Source organism: Apteryx mantelli, chromosome 42, assembly GCF_036417845.1.
Source record: "Apteryx mantelli isolate bAptMan1 chromosome 42, bAptMan1.hap1, whole genome shotgun sequence".
Classification (NCBI taxonomy): Eukaryota; Metazoa; Chordata; class Aves; order Apterygiformes; family Apterygidae; genus Apteryx; species Apteryx mantelli.
In genome coordinates this window covers 11,150-32,582 of record NC_090019.1, presented here as the reverse complement: position 1 = coordinate 32,582, position 21,433 = coordinate 11,150, and the positions used below count along the sequence as shown (strand labels likewise).

Genomic DNA, 21,433 nt, shown 5'->3' with positions numbered 1-21,433 from the left:
CTATAGGGGCTGGGGGGGGTCTGGGAGGACTGCAGTGGCCGGGGGGGGGCTATAGGGGACTATAGGAGCCTATAAGGGGCCGTAAGGGGCTGCGGGGGGTCGGGGCGGCCCCGCCGGCGGCTCTAGGACCCGGCGGGCGCCCGGGGCGGGGGGAAGAAGCGGCTCCGGTGACGTCACCGCGCGCCGCGCCGCGGGGGCCGCTGGGGGTTGTAGTCCGCGCCGCGGGGGACGCCGGGAAGGGGCGGAGGCGGCTTTCACCCAAAGGGGCCCAGGCGTCCGGGAGACCCCCAAAAAAGGGCCCAGGCGTCCGGGTGACCCCCCCCAAAAAGGGCCCAGGCGTCCGGGTGACCCCCTACAAGGGGCCCAGGCGTCCGGGAACCCCCCCCAAAAAGGGCCCAGGCGTCCGGAAACCCCCCCCAAAAGGGGCCCAGGTGTCCGGAAACCCCCCCACAAGGGGCCCAGGCGTCCGGAAACCCCCCCAAAAGGGGCCCAGGCGTCCGGGGCTTCACCCCCCCCCCAAAGAAACGGACTCAGGAGACCAAGCGTGTTTCCGAGCGGGCCCAGGCGTCCGGGCGTTTATTATCCCCCCCCCCCAAACACAGAAATGGGCCCAGGCGTCCGGGAAAGGGCCCAGGCGTCCGGGCTTGAATGGGCCCAGGCGTCCGGGTGAGGGGCCCAGGCGTCCGGGTGAGGGGCCCAGGCGTCCAGATCACGGCCCAGGCGTCCGGGGAAGGGATCCAGGCATCCGGGGAAAGGGCCCAGGCGTCCGGGGAAAGGGGCCCAGGCGTCCGGGGAAAGGGGCCCAGGCGTCCGGGTCAGGCCTCGCCGGGGGGGGCAGCGGCAGCCGCGCCGGGTCGTAGTAGTCGGGCGTCACCAGCGGCAGCCCCTGGGCCTCGCGCGTCCGGATCTGCCGCTCCGCTTCCCGCCGCGCCCATTCCCGCAGCCTGCCGGAGGGGGGGGGGGCCCAGGCGTCCGGGTGAGTCCCCCAAAAAGGGCCCAGGCGTCCGGGAACCCCCCCGAGGGGCCCAGGCGTCCGGGAACCACCAGGAGGGGCCCAGGTGTCCGGGCGCCTCCACATCGCCTCACCCATCCTCTTCCTCGCCACCCCCCCCCTTCCTCCCCTCAGCTCCGGCCCCACCCGGACGCCTGGGCCCCTCCCGGACGCCTGGGCCCCTCGGCCCGGACGCCTGGGCCCCTTGCTCACCCGTAGTCGGGCAGGTAGTGGAGGAAGACGGAGCCGAGGACGATGGCGACGGAGACGCCGGCGACGAAGGCTCCGCGCATGTTGAGCACGTCGGCGGCCGGGTCCTCCGAGAAGCCGTGGGTGTCGGGGTGCTGCCGGCGCCCGGACGCCTGGGTCCCGTCGCCCTCGGGGGCCCAGGCGTCCGGGGAAAGGGGCCCAGGCGTCCGGGAAAGGGGCCCAGGCATCTAGGTGCCCCCACCCCGGCTCCGCCCCCTGCCCCAAGCCCCGCCCCCTTGCCCCCAGCAGCAGCCTTCCCCCAGCTGGCCCCGCCCCTGAAAGCAAAACCCCGCCCCCAAGCTCCACCCACACCCTTCTGGGGCTCCCTTGGGCCTTCCCCCAGCAGGACCCGCCCCCCCGGTGGCCGAGCCCCGCCCCCTTCCAGCCACAGCCAATCAGGTGCACCAAGTTCCCTCACTACACTGCCGAGCTCCGCCCCACATGCCCCAGCACCGCCAATCAGGTGCACTCCCTCTGAGCCCCGCCCCCAAGCTGTGGCCACACCCCCGGGCTCTAAGCCACGCCCCCACCAGAGGCAGCAGCCAGCCGAGCCCCGCCCCCTCACAGCACACCCGCCGCCCACCGAGCCCCGGCCCTGCCAATCAGCAGCAGTGAGCAGCCAAGCCCCGCCCCTGAGAACTAGAATGCCCTGGCTGGCCCCGCCCCCGGCCCCGCCCCCTCCATTGAGGCGCATTAGAATGCCCTGGCCAGCCCTGTGCCCAGGCCCCGCCCCCAAACCCCGCCCCCGCCCTTGAGGCGCCCTAGAACACTGGGGCCAGCCCTGCCCCCCGGCCCCGCCCCCGGCCCCGCCCCCCATTGAGGTGCACTAGAACACTGCAGCCAGCCCCGCCCCCAGCCCCGCCCCTGCCCTTGAGCCGCCTCAGAGCGCCGCGGCTGGCCCCGCCCCCGGCCCCGCCCCCGCCCTTGAGGCGCCTTAGAACGCCGCGGCCTCGCCCCGCCCCCCGCGGCCTCGCCCCGCCCCCCCGCGCCCGGGCCGACCTTGCGCTGCATCGCCCACAACCCTTCCTCCTCCTCCTCGGCGTGGCGGTGGCGGGCGGCGGCGGCGGCGGCCGAGGGCGGGGCGGGACTCACGGTACCGGCTGCAGCCGAGCGCCGCCGCACCCCGCTTCCACTTCCCGGCCCGCGCCCGGCGGCCGCCGCCGCCACCCGCAGCGCCCGCAGCGCCCGCCCGCACCCGGCCAGCGCCGCCATGACACCGCGCGCCGGAAGCGGAAACCCCGCCCGCGCCGCGCTGCTCCCGCGGCGTCCCGTGACGTCACCCGCAGACCGTTTCCCCCCCCCCCACAGACTCCCACCCTCCGCGCGCGCGGCTCCGCCAATCAGCGCCGGCGCGGCGAGGTGGGGGGGAGGCCCCGCCCCCTCTTGGGAGCCTCCGCCAATCGGCGGCGCGGGGCGCCGCGGCGGCGGCCAATGGGGAGCCGCGGGAGCCGCGGCGCGCGCGGGACGGGGCGGGAGCGGGGCGGGACGGCGCGGCCGCCATTTTGCGGGCCGGGAGCGCGGCCGGAGGAGGCGGCGGCGGCGGGTGCGAGCGCGGCCGGTGCCGCTCGCGCAACGCGGACAGGTCGGGCCGGGGCCTCCCCCGGGGAGGGGTGGGCGGGGCCTCCCGGGGAAAGGGGGCGGGGCCTTCCCCGGGAAGGGGCGGGGCTTACCGGGAGCGGCGCCGCCGCCGCTTTCCCCCTCCTCCCCCCACCATCCCGGCGCGGGAAGGCGGGAGGATGATTGACAGCAGGGGGGCGGGCCCGCGGCGTCCCATTGGCCGGTGGTGGGGAGGGGGCGGGGCCGCGCGGGGTTGATTGACGGGGGACGGGGACACCGCATTGGCCCTGCAGGAGGGGTGGGGCGGGGCCTGCGGCTGAGCTGGGGGCGGGGCGGGGTTTCGCATGCTAATTAGGGGGTGTGGTCACACTGGAGCCCCCCCCGCCTTCCCACAATGCACTGGGGCAGGTCCCAGGGCCTCCCAGTCTGCCCCGTTGGCCCCCAGTTCCCTCCCAGTTGCCCCCCAGTTGCCCCCAGTCCCTCCCAGTTGCCCCCCAGTCCGCCCAGGGCCCCCATTGGCCCCCCAGTCCCTTCCCAGTTGCCCCCAGTCCCTCCCAGTTGCCCCCCAGTCCCTCCCAGTGACTCCCAGTCCCTTCCCAGTTGCCCCCAGTCCCTCCCAGTTGCCCCCCAGTCCCTCCCAGTGACTCCCAGTCCCTTCCCAGTTGCCCCCAGTCTCTCCCAGTTGCCCCCCAGACCCTCCCAGTGTCTCCCAGTTCCCCTTAGTTGCCTTCCAGTTGCCCCCCAGTCCGGCCAGTGCCCCCATCGGCCCCCCCAGCACATCCCAGTTGCCCCCCAGACCCTCCCAGTGCTTCCCAGTCCCCTACCAGTTGCCCCCAGTCCATCCCAGTTGCCCCCTAATCCCTCCCAGTTGCCCCCCAGTCCACCTCAGTGCCCCCATCCGCCCCCCGGCACATCCCAGTCGCCCCCCCAGACACCCCCAGTGCCCCCCTCTTCCCTCCCAGTTGCCCCCAGTCCGTCCCAGTGTGCCCCAAGCTCTTCCGGTGTCCCCCCCCCCCCAAATCTGTCCCAGTTGCCCCCCGGGGCCCCTATCTGCCCCCCCCCAGTCCCTCCCAGTTGCCCCCATCTCGCCGCCCCCCCCCCCCCAGGTGCCACCGGGGTGACGCCGGCGCCATGGAGTACGAGCGGAGGTAAAGGGGGGGGACCCAAAAAAGGGGGGGGACCCCAAAAAAGGGGGGGACCCAAAAGAGGGGGGGACCCGGGGGGGGGGACTCAAAATGGGGGGACGCAGGAGGGACACGGGGGGGGGCCCAAAAAGAGGGGACACACAAAAGGGGGGGGACCCAAAAGTGGGGGGAACCCGAAAGTGGGGTCAAAGGGGGACCCCAAAGTGGGGGACACCGGGGGGGGCACCCAAAATGGAGGCCGTGGGGGGGGGGGAGACACGGGGGGACCCCGAAAAGGGGGGGGACACGTGGAGGAGGGGGGGGGGACCCAAAAGTGGGGGGAACCCCAAAGCGGGGGTCAAGGGGGGGCCCAAAAAGGGGGGGCGCAAGGCGGAGCCAAAATGGAGGCCGCAGGGGGGGACGCGGGGGACCGGAAAGGGTGCGACACCGGGCAGCCATGATGGGTGGGGGGGTTTTGGGGGGGCGTTTTGGGGGGTTTTGGGGGGTTTTGGGGGGTAGTTTGGGGGGGTTGGGGGGTGTTTTGGGTTTTTTGGGGGGGTTCAAGGTGTTTTGGGGGGTTTTGGGGGTAGTTTGGGGGGTTTGGGGGGTGTTTTGGGGGTTTTCAGGGTGTTTTGGGTTTTTTGGGGGGGTTCAGGGTGTTTTGGGGGTGTTTTGGGGGTAGTTTGGGGGTATGTTGGGGTTGTTTTGGGGGTTTGGGGGGTGTTTTGGGGGTTTTCAGAGTGTTTTGGGTTTGGGGTATTTTGGGGGGTTTCAGGGTGTTTTGGGGGGTTTGGGGGTTGTTTTGGGGGTTTGTGGGGGTGTTTTGGGTGTTTTGGGGGGTAATTTGGGGAGTTTTGGGGGTGTTTGGAGGGTTTTCAGGGTGTTTGGGTTTTTTTTATTTTTTGGGGGGGTTTCTGGATGTTTTGGGGTGTTTTGGGGGTGTTTTGGGTTTTTGGGGGGTGTTTTAGGAGTTTTGGGCATGTTTTGGGGTGTTCTGGGAGTAGTTTTGGGGGTTTTCAGGGTTTTCAGGGTGTTTGCGTTTTTTTGTTCTTTTGGGGATAGGGTGTTTTGGAGGTTTTCGGGGTAGTTTGGGGGGTTGGGGGTTTTGGGGGGGTTTCAGGGTGTTTTGGGGGTGTTTTGCGGTGTTTTGGGGGGTTTCAGGGGTGTTTTGGGAGTTTTGGGGTGTTTTGATGGTTTTGGGGGGTGTTTTAGGAGATTTCAGGGGGGTTGGGGGTAGTTTTGGGGGGTTTGGGGAGGTTTGGGGGTTTTCAGGGTGTTTTGGGCTTTTTTGTTTTTGTGGATGGGGGTTTCAGGGTGTTTTAGCGGTGTTTTGCGGTGTTTGGGGGGGTTTGGGGGTGTTTTAGGAGTTTTGGGGGTGTTTTAGGGGTTGTCAGGGTGTTTTGGGGTAGTTTTGAGGGGTTTGGGGGGTTTGGGGGTTTGGGGGGGTTTTGGGGAGCATTTTGGGTTGTTTTGCGGTGTTTTGACGGTTTTCAGAGGTAGTTTGAGGTGTTTTGGGCGTTTTCAAGCTTTTTTTGTTTTTTTGGGGTGGTTTCGGGGTGTTTTGGGGTGTTTTGTAGTGTTTTTGGGGTGTTTTGGGGGTGTTTTGGGGGTGTTCTAAGGGTTTTCAGGGGGTGTTTTAGGGGTTTTGGGGGTGTTTTGGGGTGTTTTGGGGTAGTTTTGGGGTGTTTGGGGGGTTTTGGGGTAGTTTTGGGGGGTTTGGGGGGTTTGGGGGTAGTTTTGGGGTGTTTTGAGGTGTTTTGGGGTAGTTTTGGGGTGTTTGGGGGGTTTTCAGGGGGTGTTTTAGGGGTTTTGGGGGTGTTTTGGGGTAGTTTTGGGGGGCTTGGGGGTTTTCAGGGGGTGTTTTGGGGGTGTTTTGGGGTGTTTTGGGGTAGTTTTGGGGTGTTTGGGGGGTTTTGGGGTAGTTTTGGGGTGTTTGGGGGGTTTGGGGGTAGTTTTGGGGTGTTTTGAGGTGTTTTGGGGTGTTTGGGGGGTTTTCAGGGGGTGTTTTAGGGGTTTTGGGGGTGTTTTGGGGTGTATTTGGGGTAGTTTTGGGGGGTTTGGGGGGTTTTCAGGGGCGGTTTGAGGCTTTCCGGGGGCGTTTCGGGGCGTTTCGGGGGGGTTTCGTCCCCCCCCCCGACACCCCCGTGATCCCCCCCCCCCCCCCCCCGCGCAGGGGAGGCCGCGGCGACCGCACGGGACGCTACGGGGGGGCCCCCGAGGCGCCGGCGGCGCCGCCCCCCCCGCCCCCCCCCCCAGCCGGCGGCGGCGACGGCGACGGGCCGGGCGCAGCGCGACCACGACTACGGCGACATGGACTACAGGGGCTACGGGGGGGGCGGCGGCGCCCCTGCCACCGCCGAGGGGCCCCCCCAGGTGCGCCCGGACGCCGGGGCCCCTTGTGGGGGGGTCACCCGGACGCCTGGGCTCCTTTTTGGGGGGTTCCCGGATGCCTGGGCCTTTTTTGGGGGCAATTCCCGGATGCCTGGGCCCTTTTTTGGGGGGTTCCCGGACACCTGGGCCCTTTTCCGGGGGGTTCCCGGACGCCTGGGCCCTTTTTGGGGGGTTCCCGGATGCCTGGGCCCTTTTTGGGGGCAATTCCCGGACGCCTGGGCCCTTTTTTGGGGGATTCCTGGACGCCTGGGCCCCTTTTTGGGGAGTTCCCGAACACCTGGGCCCCTTTTTGGGGGGGTTCCCGGACGCCTGGGCCCTTTTTGGGGGGGTTCCCGGACGCCTGGGCCCTTTTTGGGGAGCTTCCCGGACGCCTGGGCCCCTTTTTGGGGAGGTTCCCAGACACCTGGGCCCTTTTGGGGGGGTTCCCGGACGCCTGGGCCCCTTTTTTGGGGGCACCCGGACGCCTGGGCCCCTTTGGGGAGGCACCCGGACGCCTGGGCCCTTTTTGGGGGGGTTCCCGAACGCCTGGGCCCTTTTTGGGGAGGTTCCCGGACGCCTGGGCCCCTTGTGGGGCAATTCCCGAACGCCTGGGCCCTTTTTGGGGAGGTTCCCGGACGCCTGGGCCCCTTGTGGGGCAATTCCCGGACACCTGGGCCCTTTTGGGGGGGTTCCCGGACGCCTGGGCCCCTTTTTTGGGGGCACCCGGACGCCTGGGCCCTTTTTGGGGGGGTTCCCGAACGCCTGGGCCCTTTTTGGGGAGGTTCCCGGACGCCTGGGCCCCTTGTGGGGCAATTCCCGGACGCCTGGGCCCTTTTTTGGGGGGTTCCCGGACGCCTGGGCCCCTTTTTGGGGGGTTCCCGAACAGCTGGGCCCCTTTTATGGGAGGGTCCCGAACACCTGGGCCCCTTTTTTGGGGGGGGTCCCGGACGCCTGGGTCCTTTTTTGGGGGGGTCCCGGACGCCTGGGCCCTTTTTGGGGGGGGTCCCGGACGCCTGGGCCCTTTTTGGGGGGGTTCCCGGACGCCTGGGTCCCTTTTTGGGGGGGTTCCTGGACGCCTGGGTCCCTTTCTTGGGGTCACCCGGATGCCTGGGCCCTTTTTGGGGGGGTCACCCGGACGCCTGGGCCCTTTTTGGGGGGGTCACCCGGACGCCTGGGCCCTTTTTGGGGAGGTTCCCGGACGCCTGGGCCCCTTTTTGGGGAGGTTCCCAGACACCTGGGCCCTTTTGGGGGGGTTCCCGGACGCCTGGGCCCCTTTTTTGGGGGCACCCGGACGCCTGGGCCCCTTTGGGGAGGCACCCGGACGCCTGGGCCCTTTTTGGGGAGGTTCCCGGATGCCTGGGCCCCTTTGGGGAGGTTCCCGGACGCCTGGGCCCTTTTTGGGGAGGTTCCCGGACGCCTGGGCCCCTTTTATGGGGGGTTCCCGGACGCCTGGGTCCTTTTTTGGGGGGGTCCCGGACGCCTGGGTCCTTTTTTGGGGGGGTTCCCGGACGCCTGGGCCCTTTTTGGGGGGGTTCCCGGACGCCTGGGTCCCTTTCTTGGGGGCACCCGGACGCCTGGGCCCTTTTTGGGGGGGTTCCCGGACGCCTGGGCCCCTTTGGGGAGGTTCCCGGACGCCTGGGTCCGTTTTGGGGAGGTTCCCGGACGCCTGGGCCCCTTGTGGGACAATTCCCGGACACCTGGGCCCTTTTGGGGGGGTTCCCGGATGCCTGGGCCCCTTTTTTGGGGGCACCCGGACGCCTGGGCCCCTTTGGGGAGGCACCCGGACGCCTGGGTCCGTTTTGGGGAGGCACCCGGACGCCTGGGCCTTTTTTTGGGGAGGTTCCCGGACGCCTGGGCCCCTTTCGGGGGCAATTTCCGGACGCCTGGGCCCCTTTGAGGAGACACCCGGACGCCTGGGCCCTTTTTGGGGGCAATTCCCGGACGCCTGGGCCCTGCCTAACCCACTTCGAGCCGTTCCCACACGCACACCCCTCCCCCGGGACCCTCCCCCGCGCGATAAGCCCCGCCCCCACGTGCTAAGCCCCGCCCCTGACGCTAAACCCCGCCCCCCTGACAGGAGGCCTACGAGGGGGCGGGCGAGGGGGCGCGGGGCCGCCCCAGCCCCCCGGCGCCGCTGCCCTTCGCCGCCGACGGCGACTACCGCGACCAGGATTACCGGGCCGAGGCGGGCGCCGACGACGAGCCCCGCGCCAGCACCATCGTCATGCTGCGCATGCTGCCCCAGGCCGCCACCGAGAACGACGTGAGCTCCGCCCCCTTTCCCCCCAAAGGCCACGCCCCCCCTTTCCCGAAAGCTCCTGCCTCCGCTTTTTTCCTCCCCTGCCTGCTGCCGGGTCGAGTTCAGCCCCCTCGGGGGCCTGGGCTGCTTTGGCTTGGCCACGCCCCCTTTTTCCCACAAGCCCCGCCCCCTTTTCCACAAGCCACGCCCCCTCTGAGATGGCCCCGCTCCTTCCCGATAGCTTCTGCCTCCACTTCTTTCCTCCCCTGCCTGCTACTGGGTTGAGTTCGGGTCCTTCGGTGGCCGGGGCTGCTTTGATTTGGCCACGCCCCCTTTCTTTTCACAAGCCCCACCCCCTTTTCTCACAAGCCACGCCCCATTTTCCACAAGGCACACCCCCTCGGAGATGGCTATGCCGCTTCCCGATAGCTCCTGCCTCCACTTCCTTCGTCCCCTGCCTGCTGCTGGGGTCGAGTTCGGCCCCCTTGGAAACGGGGCTGCTTTGGCTCGGCCACGCCCCATTTTCTCACAAGCCACGCCCCATTTTTGAAAGCCACGCCCCCTCTGAGATGGCCACGCCCCCTCCCGTAGAGCCCTGCCTCCTCCTTTTTCTTCCTTCCTTGCCTGCTACTGGGTCGAGTTTGGCTCCCTCAGGGCTGGGGCTGCTTTGGCTCAGCCACGCCCCCTTTCTTTTTCACAAGCCACGCCCCCTTTCCTCACAAGCCACGCCCCGTTTTCTGCAAGCCACGCCCCCTCAGGGGCGGCCACACCCCCTTAGGTAGGCCCCGCCCCCCTCAGGGTAGGTCCTGCGCTTGCTATTGGTCATCTTTGGGTGTTGCTTGGGTTGATTTAAAACAGTTAAGTTTAGTTGGGGTGGCCTGGCCACGCCCCGTTCGGGCCTGGCCACGCCCCCCTCGGAGATGGCCACGCCCCCCTCCCACTAGCTCCTGCCTCCTCTTCCTTTCTCCCCTGCCTGCTACTGGGTCGAGTTTGACTCCCTCAGGAGCTGGGGCTGCTTTGGCTCGGCCACGCCCCCTTTTTGCAAGCCACGCCCCTCGGGTCGGCCACGCCCACTCGCGGCAGGCCCCGCCTCTTTCAGATAGGCCACACCCCCTTTCGGCTTGGCCCCGCTTCCTCCGAGCAACGCTGTTTGGGTCGGTTCAGCTCCTCTTGCCTCGCCCGAGCGCGTTGGCTCGGCCACGCCCCCCCGCACAGCCAGGCCACGCCCCCGTGGGTTGGCCACGCCCCTCTTTGGGGTTGGCCACGCCCCCTCCGCTTAAGCCCCGCCCCCAGAGCTGACACGCCCCCCCCATTGTGCTTAGGTCCTTTCAGCCCCCCATGAGGCTTTGCCCTTCCCCTCGGCCCCGCCCCCCCTCGGGACAAGCCCCGCCCCCCCGGGGATAGGCCCCACCCCCCTTTGTGACGAGCCCCGCCCCCCCATTGTGACTAAACCCCGCCCCCTCTCCCCGCACAGATCCGGGCGCAGCTGCAGGCGCAGGGGGTGACGCCGCGCGAGGTCCGGCTCATGCGCAACAAGTCCTCAGGTGAGGCGACGCGTCCGTGTGTCCCCCCGTCCCCCCGTCCCCCGCCCCCGAGGGAGCACCCATGGGTGCTGCGACCCACCCGGGGGTGTTTGTCCCAAATCTAGGAGCACCCAGGGGTGCTGTGACCTACTCAGGGAGCACCCAGGGGTGCTGTAAGCTGCCCAGGAAGCACCCAGGGGTGCTCGTCCCAAACTCAGGAGCACCCAGGGGTGCTGTAAGTTGTGCAGGGGGCACCCAGGGGTGCCGGTCCCATAGCAGAGGAGCACCCGGGGGTGCTGCGACCTACCCAGGGGGCACCCAGGGGTGCTCATCCTCAACTCAGGAGCACCCAGGGGTGCTGTCACCTGCCCAAAGAACATCCTGGGGTCCTCATCCCATAGTCAAGAGCACCCAGGGGTGTTATCCTACGCCTGGAGGCACCCAGGGGTGCCAACACCATTCCTAGGGAGCACCCAGGGGTGCTGTCACCTACCCAAGGAGCACCCAGGGGTGCTAGTCTTGTAGTTAAGAGCACTTAGAGGAGCTATAATACATCTGGGAAGCACCCAGGGGTGCTTGTGCCATGCCTAGGAGCACCCAGGGGTGCTGTAACCTACTCAAAAAACATCCTGGGGTCCTCATCCCATAGCCAGGAGCACCCAGGGGTGCTATAACCCACCCAAGGAGCACCCAGGGGTGCTGTGCTACACCCAGGGGGCACCCAGGGGTGCCAATCGCATACCCGGGAGCACCCAGGGGTGCTATAACGCTTCTAGGGAGCACCCAGGGGTGCTCGTCCCATGTCCAGGGGCACCCAGGGGTGCTATAACACATCTAGGGAGCACCCAGGGGTGCTTGTCCCCTGCCCAGGAGCACCCAGGGGTGCTGTAACCTACCCAAAGAACCTTCCTGAGTCCTCACCCCGCATCCAGGAGCACCCAGGGGTGCTGCAGTCTACCCGAGGAGCACCCAGGGGTGCTAATCGCACAGCCAGGAGCACCTAGGGGTGCTATAACCCACCCAAGGAGCACCCAGGGGTGCTATTACCTATCTAGGGAGCACCCAGGGGTGCTCGTCCCATGCCTAGGGGCACCCAGGGGTGCTATAACCTACCCAAAGAACCTTCCTGAGTCCTCATCCCGCATCCAGGAGCACCCAGGGGTGCTGCAGTCTACCCGAGGAGCACCCAGGGGTGCTAGTCTCACAGCCAGGAGCACCCAGGGGTGCTATAACCCACCTGAGGAGCACCCAGGGGTGCTGTAACCTACCCAAGGAGCACTCAGAGGTGCTATTCCATGCCTGGGAGCACCCAGGGGTGCTGTCACCTATCCAAAGAACATCCCGGGGTCCTCATCCCATAGCCAGGAGCACCCAGGGGTGCCAATCCCATGCCCAGGAGCACCCAGTGGTGCTATGCTACACTCAGGGGGCACCCAGGGGTGCCAGTTGCGTACCCAGGAGCACCCAGGGGTGCTATAACACATCTAGGGAGCACCCAGGGGTGCTCGTCCCATGCGTAGGAGCACCCAGGGGTGCTATAACTTACCCAAAGAACCTTCCTAAGTCCTCATCCCGCATCCAGGAGCACCCAGGGGTGCTATAACCCACCCAAGGAGCACCCAGGGGTGCTCGTCCCGCATCCAGGAGCACCCAGGGGTGCTGCAATCTACCCGAGGAGCACCCAGGGGTGCTAGTCTCACAGCCAGGAGCACCTAGGGGTGCTCTAACACGTTTAGGGAGCACCCAGGGGTGCTCTAACCTACCCAAGGAGCACCCAGGGGTGCTATTCCCATGCCTGGGAGCACCCAGGGGTGCTATGCTACACCCAGGGGGCACCCAGAGGTGCCAGTCACATACTCAGGAGCGCCCAGGGGTGCTATAACCTACTTAAGGAGCACCCGGGGTGCTATAGCGCATCTAGGGAGCACCCAGGGGTGCTCGTCCCATGCCCAGGAGCACCCAGGGGTGCTATAACACATCTAGGGAGCACCCAGGGGTGCTCGTCCCATGCCTAGGGGCACCCAGGGGTGCTAGAACTTACCCAAAGAACCTTCCTAAGTCCTCATCCCGCATCCAGGAGCACCCAGGGGTGCTGCAGTCTACCCGAGGAGCACCCAGGGGTGCTAGTCTCACAGCCAGGAGCACCCAGGGGTGCTATAACCCACCCAAGGAGCACCCAGGGGTGCGAGTCTTATAGTTAAGAGCACCTAGAAGTGCTGTAATACATCTGGGAAGCACCCAGGGGTGCTAGTGCCATGCCTAGGAGCACCCAGGGGTGCTATAACCCGCCCAAGGAGCACCCAGGGGTGCTGTGCTACACCCAGGGGGCACCCAGGGGTGCCAATCGCATACCCGGGAGCACCCAGGGGTGCTATAACACATCTAGGGAGCACCCAGGGGTGCTCGTCCCATGCCTAGGGGCACCCAGGGGTGCTCTAACCTACCCAAAGAACCTTCCTAAGTCCTCATCCCGCATCCAGGAGCACCCAGGGGTGCTGCAGTCTACCCGAGGAGCACCCAGGGGTGCTAGTCTCACAGCCAGGAGCACCCAGGGGTGCTAAAACCCACCTGAGGAGCACCCAGGGGTGCTGTCACCTACCCGAAAAACATCTTGGGGTCCTCATCCCATAGCCAGGAGCACCCAGGGGTGCTATTCCCATGCCCAGGAGCACCCAGGGGTGCTGTGCTACACTCAGGAGCACCCAGGGGTGCTCTAACCTACCCAAGGAGCACCCAGGGGTGCTATAGCGCATTTAGGGATCACCCAGGGGTGCTCGTCCCGTTTCCAGGGGCACCCAGGGGTGTCGTAACCTGACCCAGGAGCACCCAGGGGTGCTATAACCCACCCAAGGAGCACCCAGGGGTGCCGTAACCTGACCAAGGAGCACCCAGGGATGCTATTCTACACCCAGGGGGCACCCAGGGGTGCCAATCCCATACCCAGGAGCACCCACAGGCGCCATACCAGACTTAGGAGCACCCCAGGATGCTGTTTCATCCCCAAAGAGCACCCATGGGTGTTGTAATATGCTTAGGAAGTACCCAGAAGCACCAATCCCGAACGCAGGAAGCACCCAGGGGTGCTCAGCCCGTGCCCAGGAGCACCCAGGGGTGCTGTAACCTACTCAAGGAGCACCCAGGGGTGCTAGTCTTGTAGTTAAGAACACCTAGAGGTGCTGTAATACATCTAGGAAGCACCCAGGGGTGTTTGTGCCATGCCTAGGAGCACCCAGGGGTGCCAGTCACATACCCAGGAGCACCCAGGGGTGCTATAGCGCATCTAGGGAGCACCCAGGGGTGCTATTCCATGCCCAGGAGCACCCAGGGGTGCCAGTCACATACCCAGGAGCACCCAGGGGTGCTATAGCGCATCTAGGGAGCACCCAGGGGTGCTATTCCATGCCCAGGAGCACCCAGGGGTGCTGCAGTCTACCCGAGGAGCACCCAGGGGTGCTAGTCTCACAGCCAGGAGCACCTAAGGGTGCTGTAACACGTTTAGGGAGCACCCAGGGGTGCTCTAACCTACCCAAGGAGCACCCAGGGGTGCTATTCCATGCCCAGGAGCACCCAGGGGTGCTGTAACCTACCTGAAAAGCATCCCCTGGTCCTCATCCCATAGCCAGGAGCACCCAGGGGTGCTAGTCCCATGCCCAGGAGCACCTAGGGGTGCTATAACACATCTAGGGAGCACCCAGGGGTGCTTATCCTGTGTCCAGGGGCACCCAGGGGTGCTATAACCCACTCAAGGAGCACCCAGGGGTGCTAGTCTTGTAGTTAAGAGCACCTAGACGTACTGTAATACATCTGGGAAGCACCCAAGGGTGCTTGTGCCATGCCTAGGGGCACCCAGGGGTGCTATAACCCACCTGAGGAGCACCCGGGGGTGCTGTAACCTACCCGAAAAACATCCCAGGGTCTTCATTCCAGAGTCAGGAGCACCCAGGGGTGCTATTCCCATGCCCAGGAGCACCCAGGGGTGTTAGTCTCACAGCCAGGAGCACCCAGGGGTGCTATTCCCATGCTCAGGAGCACCCAGGGGTGCTATAACCTACGCAAGGAGCACCCAGGGGTGCTTGTGCCATGCCCAGGAGCACCCAGGGGTGCTAGTCTCACAGCCAGGAGCACCCAGGGGTGCTATTCCCATGCTCAGGAGCACCCAGGGGTGCTATAACCTACGCAAGGAGCACCCAGGGGTGCTTGTGCCATTCCCAGGAGCACCCAGGGGTGCTATAACCGACCTGAGGAGCACCCAGGGGTGCTGTAACCTACCCGAAGAACATCCGGGGTCCTCATCCCGTAGCCAGGAGCACCCAGGGGTGCCAATTCCATAGCCAGGAGCACCCAGGGGTGCTATTCCCATGCCCAGGAGCACCCAGGGGTGCTATGCTACACCCAGGGGGCACCCAGGGGTGCCAATTCCATGCCCAGGAGCACCCAGGGGTGCTGTAACCTACCTGAAAAAACATCCCAGGGTCCTCATCCCATAGCCAGGAGCACCCAGGGGTGCTATTCCCATGCCCAGGAGCACCCAGGGGTGCTATGCTACACTCAGGGGGCACCCAGGGGTGCCAATCGCATACCCGGGAGCACGCAGGGGTGCTATAACCTACCCAAGGAGCACCCAGGGGTGCTATTCTACACCCAGGGGGCACCCAGGGATGCCAGTCTCATGCCCAGGGGCACCCACGGGCGCTATACCAGACTTAGGAGCACCCAAAGATGCTGTTTCATCCCCAAAGAGCACCCATGGGTGCTGTAATATAGTTAGGAAGCACCCAGGGAAACCAATCCCAAACGCAGGGGGCACCCAGGGGTGCTCAGCCCGTGCCCAGGAGCACCCAGGGGTGCTATAACCTACTCAAGGAGCACCCAGGGGTGCTAGTCTTGTAGTTAAGAGCACCTAGAAGTGCTGTAACACATCTAGGGAGCACCCAGGGGTGCTCGTCCCATGCCTAGGGGCACCCAGGGGTGCTGTAACCTACCCAAAGAACCTTCCTAAGTCCTCATCCCGCATCCAGGAGCACCCAGGGGTGCTGCAGTCTACCCGAGGAGCACCCAGGGGTGTTAGTCTCACAGCCAGGAGCACCCAGGGGTGCTATAGCGCATCTAGGGAGCACCCAGGGGTGCTTGTCCTGTGTCCAGGGGCACCCAGGGGTGCCGTAACCTACCCAAGGAGCACCCAGGGGTGCTGTAACCTATCTAGGGAGCACCCAGGGGTGCTGTAACCTAGCCGAAAAACATCCCAGGGTCTTTATTCCATAGCCAGGAGCACCCAGGGGTGCTATAGCGCATCTAGGGAGCACCCAGGGGTGCTATTCCCATGTCCGGGAGCACCCAGGGGTGCTATGCTACACCCAGGGGGCACCCAGGGTGCCAGTCCCATGCCCAGGGGCACCCAGGGGTGCTGCCACCTACCCAAGGAGCACCCAGGGGTGCTATAGCGCATCTAGGATCACCCAGGGGTGCTATTCCATGCCTAGGGGCACCCAGGGGTGCTATAACCTACCCAAAGAACCTTCCTAAGTCCTCATCCCGCATCCAGGAGCACCCAGGGGTGCTGCAGTCTACCCAAGGAGCACCCAGGGGTGCTATAGCGCATCTAGGATCACCCAGGGGTGCTCATCCCATGTCCAGGGGCACCCAGGGGTGCTATAACCTACCCAAAGAACCTTCCTAAGTCCTCATCCCGCATCCAGGAGCACCCAGGGGTGCTGCATTCTACCCGAGGAGCACCCAGGGGTGCTAGTCTCACAGCCAGGAGCACCCAGGGGTGCTCGTCCCCTGCCCAGGAGCACCCAGGGGTGCTGTAACCTACCCAAAGAACCTTCCTGAGTCCTCACCCCGCATCCAGGAGCACCCAGGGGTGCTGCAGTCTACCCGAGGAGCACCCAGGGGTGCTAGTCTCACAGCCAGGAGCACCCAGGGGTGCTGCAGTCTACCCGAGGAGCACCCAGGGGTGCTAATCGCACAGCCAGGAGCACCTAGGGGTGCTATAACCCACCCAAGGAGCACCCAGGGGTGCTATTACCTATCTAGGGAGCACCCAGGGGTGCTCGTCCCATGCCTAGGGGCACCCAGGGGTGCTGTAACCTACCCAAAGAACCTTCCTGAGTCCTCATCCCGCATCCAGGAGCACCCAGGGGTGCTGCAGTCTACCCGAGGAGCACCCAGGGGTGTTAGTCTCTCAGCCAGGAGCACCCAGGGGTGCTATTCCCATGCCCAGGAGCACCCAGGGGTGCTATAACCTCCTCAAGGAGCACCCAGGAGTGCTTGTGCCATACCTAGGAGCACCCAGGAGTGCTATAACCTGCCTGAGGAGCACCCAGGGGTGCTGTAACCTACCCGAAAAACATCCGGGGTCCTCATCCCATAGCCAGGAGCACCCAGGGGTGCTATTCCCATGCCCAGGAGCACCCAGGAGTGCTATGCTACACCCAGGGGGCACCCAGGGGTGCTATAACACATCTAGGGAGCACCCAGGGGTGTTCGTCCCCCACCCAGGAGCACCCAGGGGTGTCAGTCACATACTCAGGAGCACCCAGGGGTGCTATAACACGTTTAGGGAGCACCCAGGGGTGCTTATCCCATGCCCAGGAGCACCCAGGGGTGCTATAAGCCACCTGAGGAGCACCCAGGGGTGCTAGTCTCACAGCCAGGAGCACCTAGGGGTGCTATAACCTACCCGAAAAACATCTTGGGGTCCTCATCCCATAGCCAGGAGCACCCAGGGGTGCTATTCCCATGCCCAGGAGCACCCAGGGGTGCTGTGCTACACTCAGGGGGCACCCAGGGGTCCCAGTCACATACTCAGGAGCACCCAGGGGTGCTAGTCTCACAGCCAGGAGCACCCAGGGGTGCTATAACCTGCCTGAGGAGCACCCAGGGGTGCTGTAACCTACCCGAAAAACATCCCAGGGTCCTCATCCCATAGCCAGGAGCACCCAGGGGTGCTATTCCCATAGCCAGGAGCACCCAGGGGTGCTATTCTAAACCCAGGGGGCACCCAGGGGTGCCAATCCCATGCCCAGGAGCACCCACGGGCGCTATACCAGACTTAGGAGCACCCAAGGATGCTGTTTCATCCCCAAAGAGCACCCATGGGTGCTGTAATATAGTTAGGAAGCACCCAGAGAAGCCAATCCCAAATGCAGGGAGCACCCAGGGGTGCTCATCCCATGCCCAGGAGCACCCAGGGGTGCCGTCACCTACCCAAAGAACATCCCGGGGTCCTCATCCCATAGTCAAGAGCACCCAGGGGTGCTAGCCTACGCCTGGAGGCACCCAGGGGTGCCAACACCATTCCTAGGGAGCACCCAGGGGTGCTGTAGCCTACCCAAGGAGCACCCAGGGGTGCTAGTCTTGTAGTTAAAAGCACTTATAGATGTTGTAATACATCTAGGGAGCAACCAGGGGTGCTCGTCCCATATCCAGGAGCACCCAGGGGTGCTATAATAAATAGAGGGAGCACCCAAAGATGTTATTCTACACCCAGGGGGCACCCAGGGGTGCCAGTCTCATGCCCAGGAGCACCCACAGGCGCTGTACCAGACTTAGGAGCACCCGAGGATGCTGTTTCATCCCCAAAGAGCACCCATGGGTGCTGTAATATATTTAGGAAACACCCAAAAACGCCAATCCCCAACGCAGGGAGCACCCAGGGGTGCTATAACGCATCTAGGAAGCACCCAGGGGTGCTATTCCATGCCTAGGGGCACCCAGGGGTGCTCTAACCTACCCAAAGAACCTTCCTAAGTCCTCATCCCGCATCCAGGAGCACCCAGGGGTGCTGCAGTCTACCCAAGGAGCACCCAGGGGTGCTAGTCTCACAGCCAGGAGCACCTAGGGGTGCTATTCTACACCCAGGGGGCACCCAGGGGTGCCAGTCACATACCCAGGAGCACCCAGGGGTGCTATAACCTAATCAGGGGGTACCCAGGGGTGCTATAGCGCATCTAGGGAGCACCCAGGGGTGCTCGTCCCATTTCCAGGGGCACCCAGGGGTGCTATTCTAAACCCAGGGGGCACCCAGGGGTGCCAATTCCATGCCCAGGAGCACCCAGGGGTGCTATAACACATCTAGGGAGCACCCAGGGGTGCTCGTCCCATGTCCAGGAGCACCCAGGGGTGCTATAACCTACCCAAAGAACCTTCCTAAGTCCTCATCCTGCATCCAGGAGCACCCAGGGGTGCTGCAGTCTACCCGAGGAGCACCCAGGGGTGCTAGTCTCACAGCCAGGAGCACCTAGGGGTGCTATAACATGTTTAGGGAGCACCCAGGGGTGCTCTAACCTACCTGAAAAACATCCCAGGGTCCTCATCCCATAGCCAGGAGCACCCAGGGGTGCTATTCCCATGCCTGGGAGCACCCAGGGGTGCTAAGCTACACTCAGGGGGCACCCAGGGGTGCCAATCGCATACCCGGGAGCACCCAGGGGTGCTATAACCTACCCAAGGAGCACCCAGGGGTGCTAGTCTTGTAGTTAAGAGCATCTAGAGGTGCTGTAATACATCTAGGGAGCACCCAGGGGTGCTTGTGCCATGCCCAGGAGCACCCAGAGGTGCTATAACGCATCTAGGGAGCACCCAGGGGTGCTCGTCCCATGCCTAGGAGCACCCAGGGGTGCTCTAACCTACCCAAGGAGCACCCAGGGGTGCTATACCATGCCCAGGAGCACCCAGGGGTGCTATGCTACACTCAGGGGGCACCCAGAGGTGCCAGTCACACACTCAGGAGCGCCCAGGGGTGCTATAACCTACTCAAGGAGCATCCAGGGGTGCTATAGCGCATTTAGGGGGCACCCAGGGGTGCCAATTCCATGCCCAGGAGCACCCACAGATGCTATACCAGACTTAGGAGCACCCAAGGATGCAGTTTCATCCCCAAAGAGCACCCATGGGTGCTGTAATATAGTTAGGAAGCACCCAGGGAAACCAATCCCAAACGCAGGGGGCACCCAGGGGTGCTCAGCCCGTGCCCAGGAGCACCCAGGGGTGCTATAACCTACTCAAGGAGCACCCAGGGGTGCTAGTCTTGTAGTTAAGAACACCTAGAAGTGCTGTAACACATCTAGGGAGCACCCAGGGGTGCTCGTCCCATGCCTAGGGGCACCCAGGGGTGCTGTAACCTACCCAAAGAACCTTCCTAAGTCCTCATCCCGCATCCAGGAGCACCCAGGGGTGCTGCAGTCTACCCGAGGAGCACCCAGGGGTGCTAGTCTCACAGCCAGGAGCACCCAGGGGTGCTGTAACACGTTTAGGGAGCACCCAGGGGTGCTATAACCCACCTGAGGAGCACCCAGGGGTGCTAGTTTCCCAGCCAGGAGCACCCAGGGGTGTTAGTCTCACAGCCAGGAGCACCCAGGGGTGCTGTAGCGCATCTAGGGAGCACCCAGGGGTGCTTGTCCTGTGTCCAGGGGCACCCAGGGGTGCCGTAACCTACCCAAGGAGCACCCAGGGGTGCTGTAACCTATCTAGGGAGCACCCAGGGGTGCTCGTCCCATGCCTAGGAGCACCCAGGGGTGCTGTAACCTAGCCGAAAAACATCCCAGGGTCTTTATTCCATAGCCAGGAGCACCCAGGGGTGCTATAACCCACCCAAGGAGCACCCAGGGGTGCTATAGCGCATCTAGGGAGCACCCAGGGGTGCTATTCCCATGTCTGGGAGCACCCAGGGGTGCTATGCTACACCCAGGGGGCACCCAGGGGTGTCAGTCACATACTCAGGAGCACCCAGGGGTGCTATAACCTACCCAAGGAGCACCCAGGGGTGCTATAATAAATAGAGGAAGCACCCAGGGATGCTCGTCCCATGCCCAGGAGCACCCAGGGGTGCTATAACCTACCCAAAGAACCTTCCTGAGTCCTCATCCCGCATCCAGGAGCACCCAGGGGTGCTGCAGTCTACCCGAGGAGCACCCAGGGGTGCTAGTCTCACAGCCAGGAGCACCTAGGGGTGCTATAACCCACCTGAGGAGCACCCAGGGGTGCTGTGCTACACCCAGGGGGCACCCAGGGGTGCTATAACCCACCCAAAGAACCTTCCTAAGTCCTCATCCCGCATCCAGGAGCACCCAGGGGTGCTATAGCGCATTTAGGGAGCACCCAGGGGTGCTCGTCCCATGCCCAGGAGCACCCAGGGGTGCTATAACCTACCCAAAGAACCTTCCTAAGTCCTCATCCCATGCCCAGGAGCACCCAGGGGTGCTGCAGTCCATCCGAGGAGCACCCAGGGGTGCTAGTCTCACAGCCAGGAGCACCCAGGGGTGCTATAACCCAGCTGAGGAGCACCCAGGGGTGCTATAACCTACCTGAGGAGCACCCAGGGGTGCTATAGCGCATCTAGGGAGCACCCAGGGGTGCTCATCCCATGCCCGGGGCACCCAGGGGTGCTGTAACCTACCCGAGGAGCACCCAGGGGTGCTATTCCCGTGCTCAGGAGCACCCAGGGGTGCTATTCTAAACCCAGGGGGCACCCAGGGGTGCCAATTCCATGCCCAGGAGCACCCAGGGGTGCTATAATAAAAAGAGAGAGCACCCAAAGCTGTTATTTTATACCCAGGGGGCACCCAGGGGTGCCAGTCTCATGCCCAGGGGCACCCACGGGCGCTGTACCAGACTTAGGAGCACCCAAGGATGCTGTTTCATCCCCAAAGAGCACCCATGGGTGCCCCCCATGTAATATGTTTAGGAAGCACCCAGGGAAGCCAATCCCAAACGCAGGGAGCACCCAGGGGTGCTATCCCATGCCCAAGAGCACCCAGAGGTGCTGAACCGCTCCCCAGGAGGGTCCCATTCCCCAATCCCCCCCCCCCCCCAGGGACCCCAATCCCCCCCCAGGGATTCCAGGAGCACCCAAGGGTCCTGGGAGCACCCAGGGGTCCCAATCTCCCCCCCAGGGGTCCCAGGAGCACCCAGGGGGTCCCAGGGGCACCCAGGGGTCCCGTTCCCACCCCAGGGCGGTCCCAATCCCCAATCTCCCACTCCAGGGGTCTTGGGAGCACCCAAGGGGTCCCAAATCCCCCCCCCAGGGGTCCCAATCCCCCCCCCCAGGAGCACCCAAGGGTCCCAAATCCCACCCCAAGGGGGGTCCCAGGAGCACCCAGAGGTCCCGGCAGCACCCAGGGGCCCCAATCTCCCCCCCCCCAGGGATCCCAAATCCCACCCCAGGGCTCCCGGCAGCACCCAGGGGGGCAGGAGGAGGAGGAAGAGGGTGGGTGGGTGGGGGGCACCCATGGGTGCCGCCGCTAAAACGGGGACACCGGGGACGGGCGCAGGCCAGAGCCGGGGCTTCGCCTTCGTGGAGTTCCACCAGGTGCAGGAGGCGGCGCGCTGGATGGAGGCCAACCAGGTGGGCGGGGCTTGGGGCCGGGGGGGCGGGGCC

The 21,433-nt window shown here is 65.0% G+C and overlaps 2 protein-coding genes across 2 annotated transcripts; one reads left to right on the top strand and one right to left on the bottom strand.

Annotated features, from left to right (window-relative positions):
* Positions 1-702: 702 nt before the first annotated feature.
* Positions 703-2,471, bottom strand: NDUFB11 (NADH:ubiquinone oxidoreductase subunit B11). Its single transcript, XM_067315121.1, has 3 exons — positions 2,240-2,471; positions 1,205-1,335; positions 703-944 (listed from the first exon to the last, which is right to left on the bottom strand). The coding sequence occupies exons 1-3, from the start codon at positions 2,450-2,452 to the stop codon at positions 710-712; spliced, it is 579 nt and encodes a 192-aa protein (XP_067171222.1). The 5' UTR covers positions 2,453-2,471; the 3' UTR covers positions 703-709.
* A 277-nt stretch (positions 2,472-2,748) lies between these two features.
* LOC136995265 (RNA-binding protein 10-like) lies at positions 2,749-21,400 on the top strand (the record flags this gene model as incomplete). Its single annotated transcript, XM_067315129.1, has 6 exons — positions 2,749-2,822; positions 3,904-3,945; positions 6,095-6,294; positions 8,369-8,554; positions 10,005-10,074; positions 21,327-21,400. Coding segments are annotated over exons 3-6 (393 nt in total), but the record flags the coding sequence as incomplete, so codon positions are not given.
* Between the last annotated feature and the right edge of the window lie 33 nt (positions 21,401-21,433).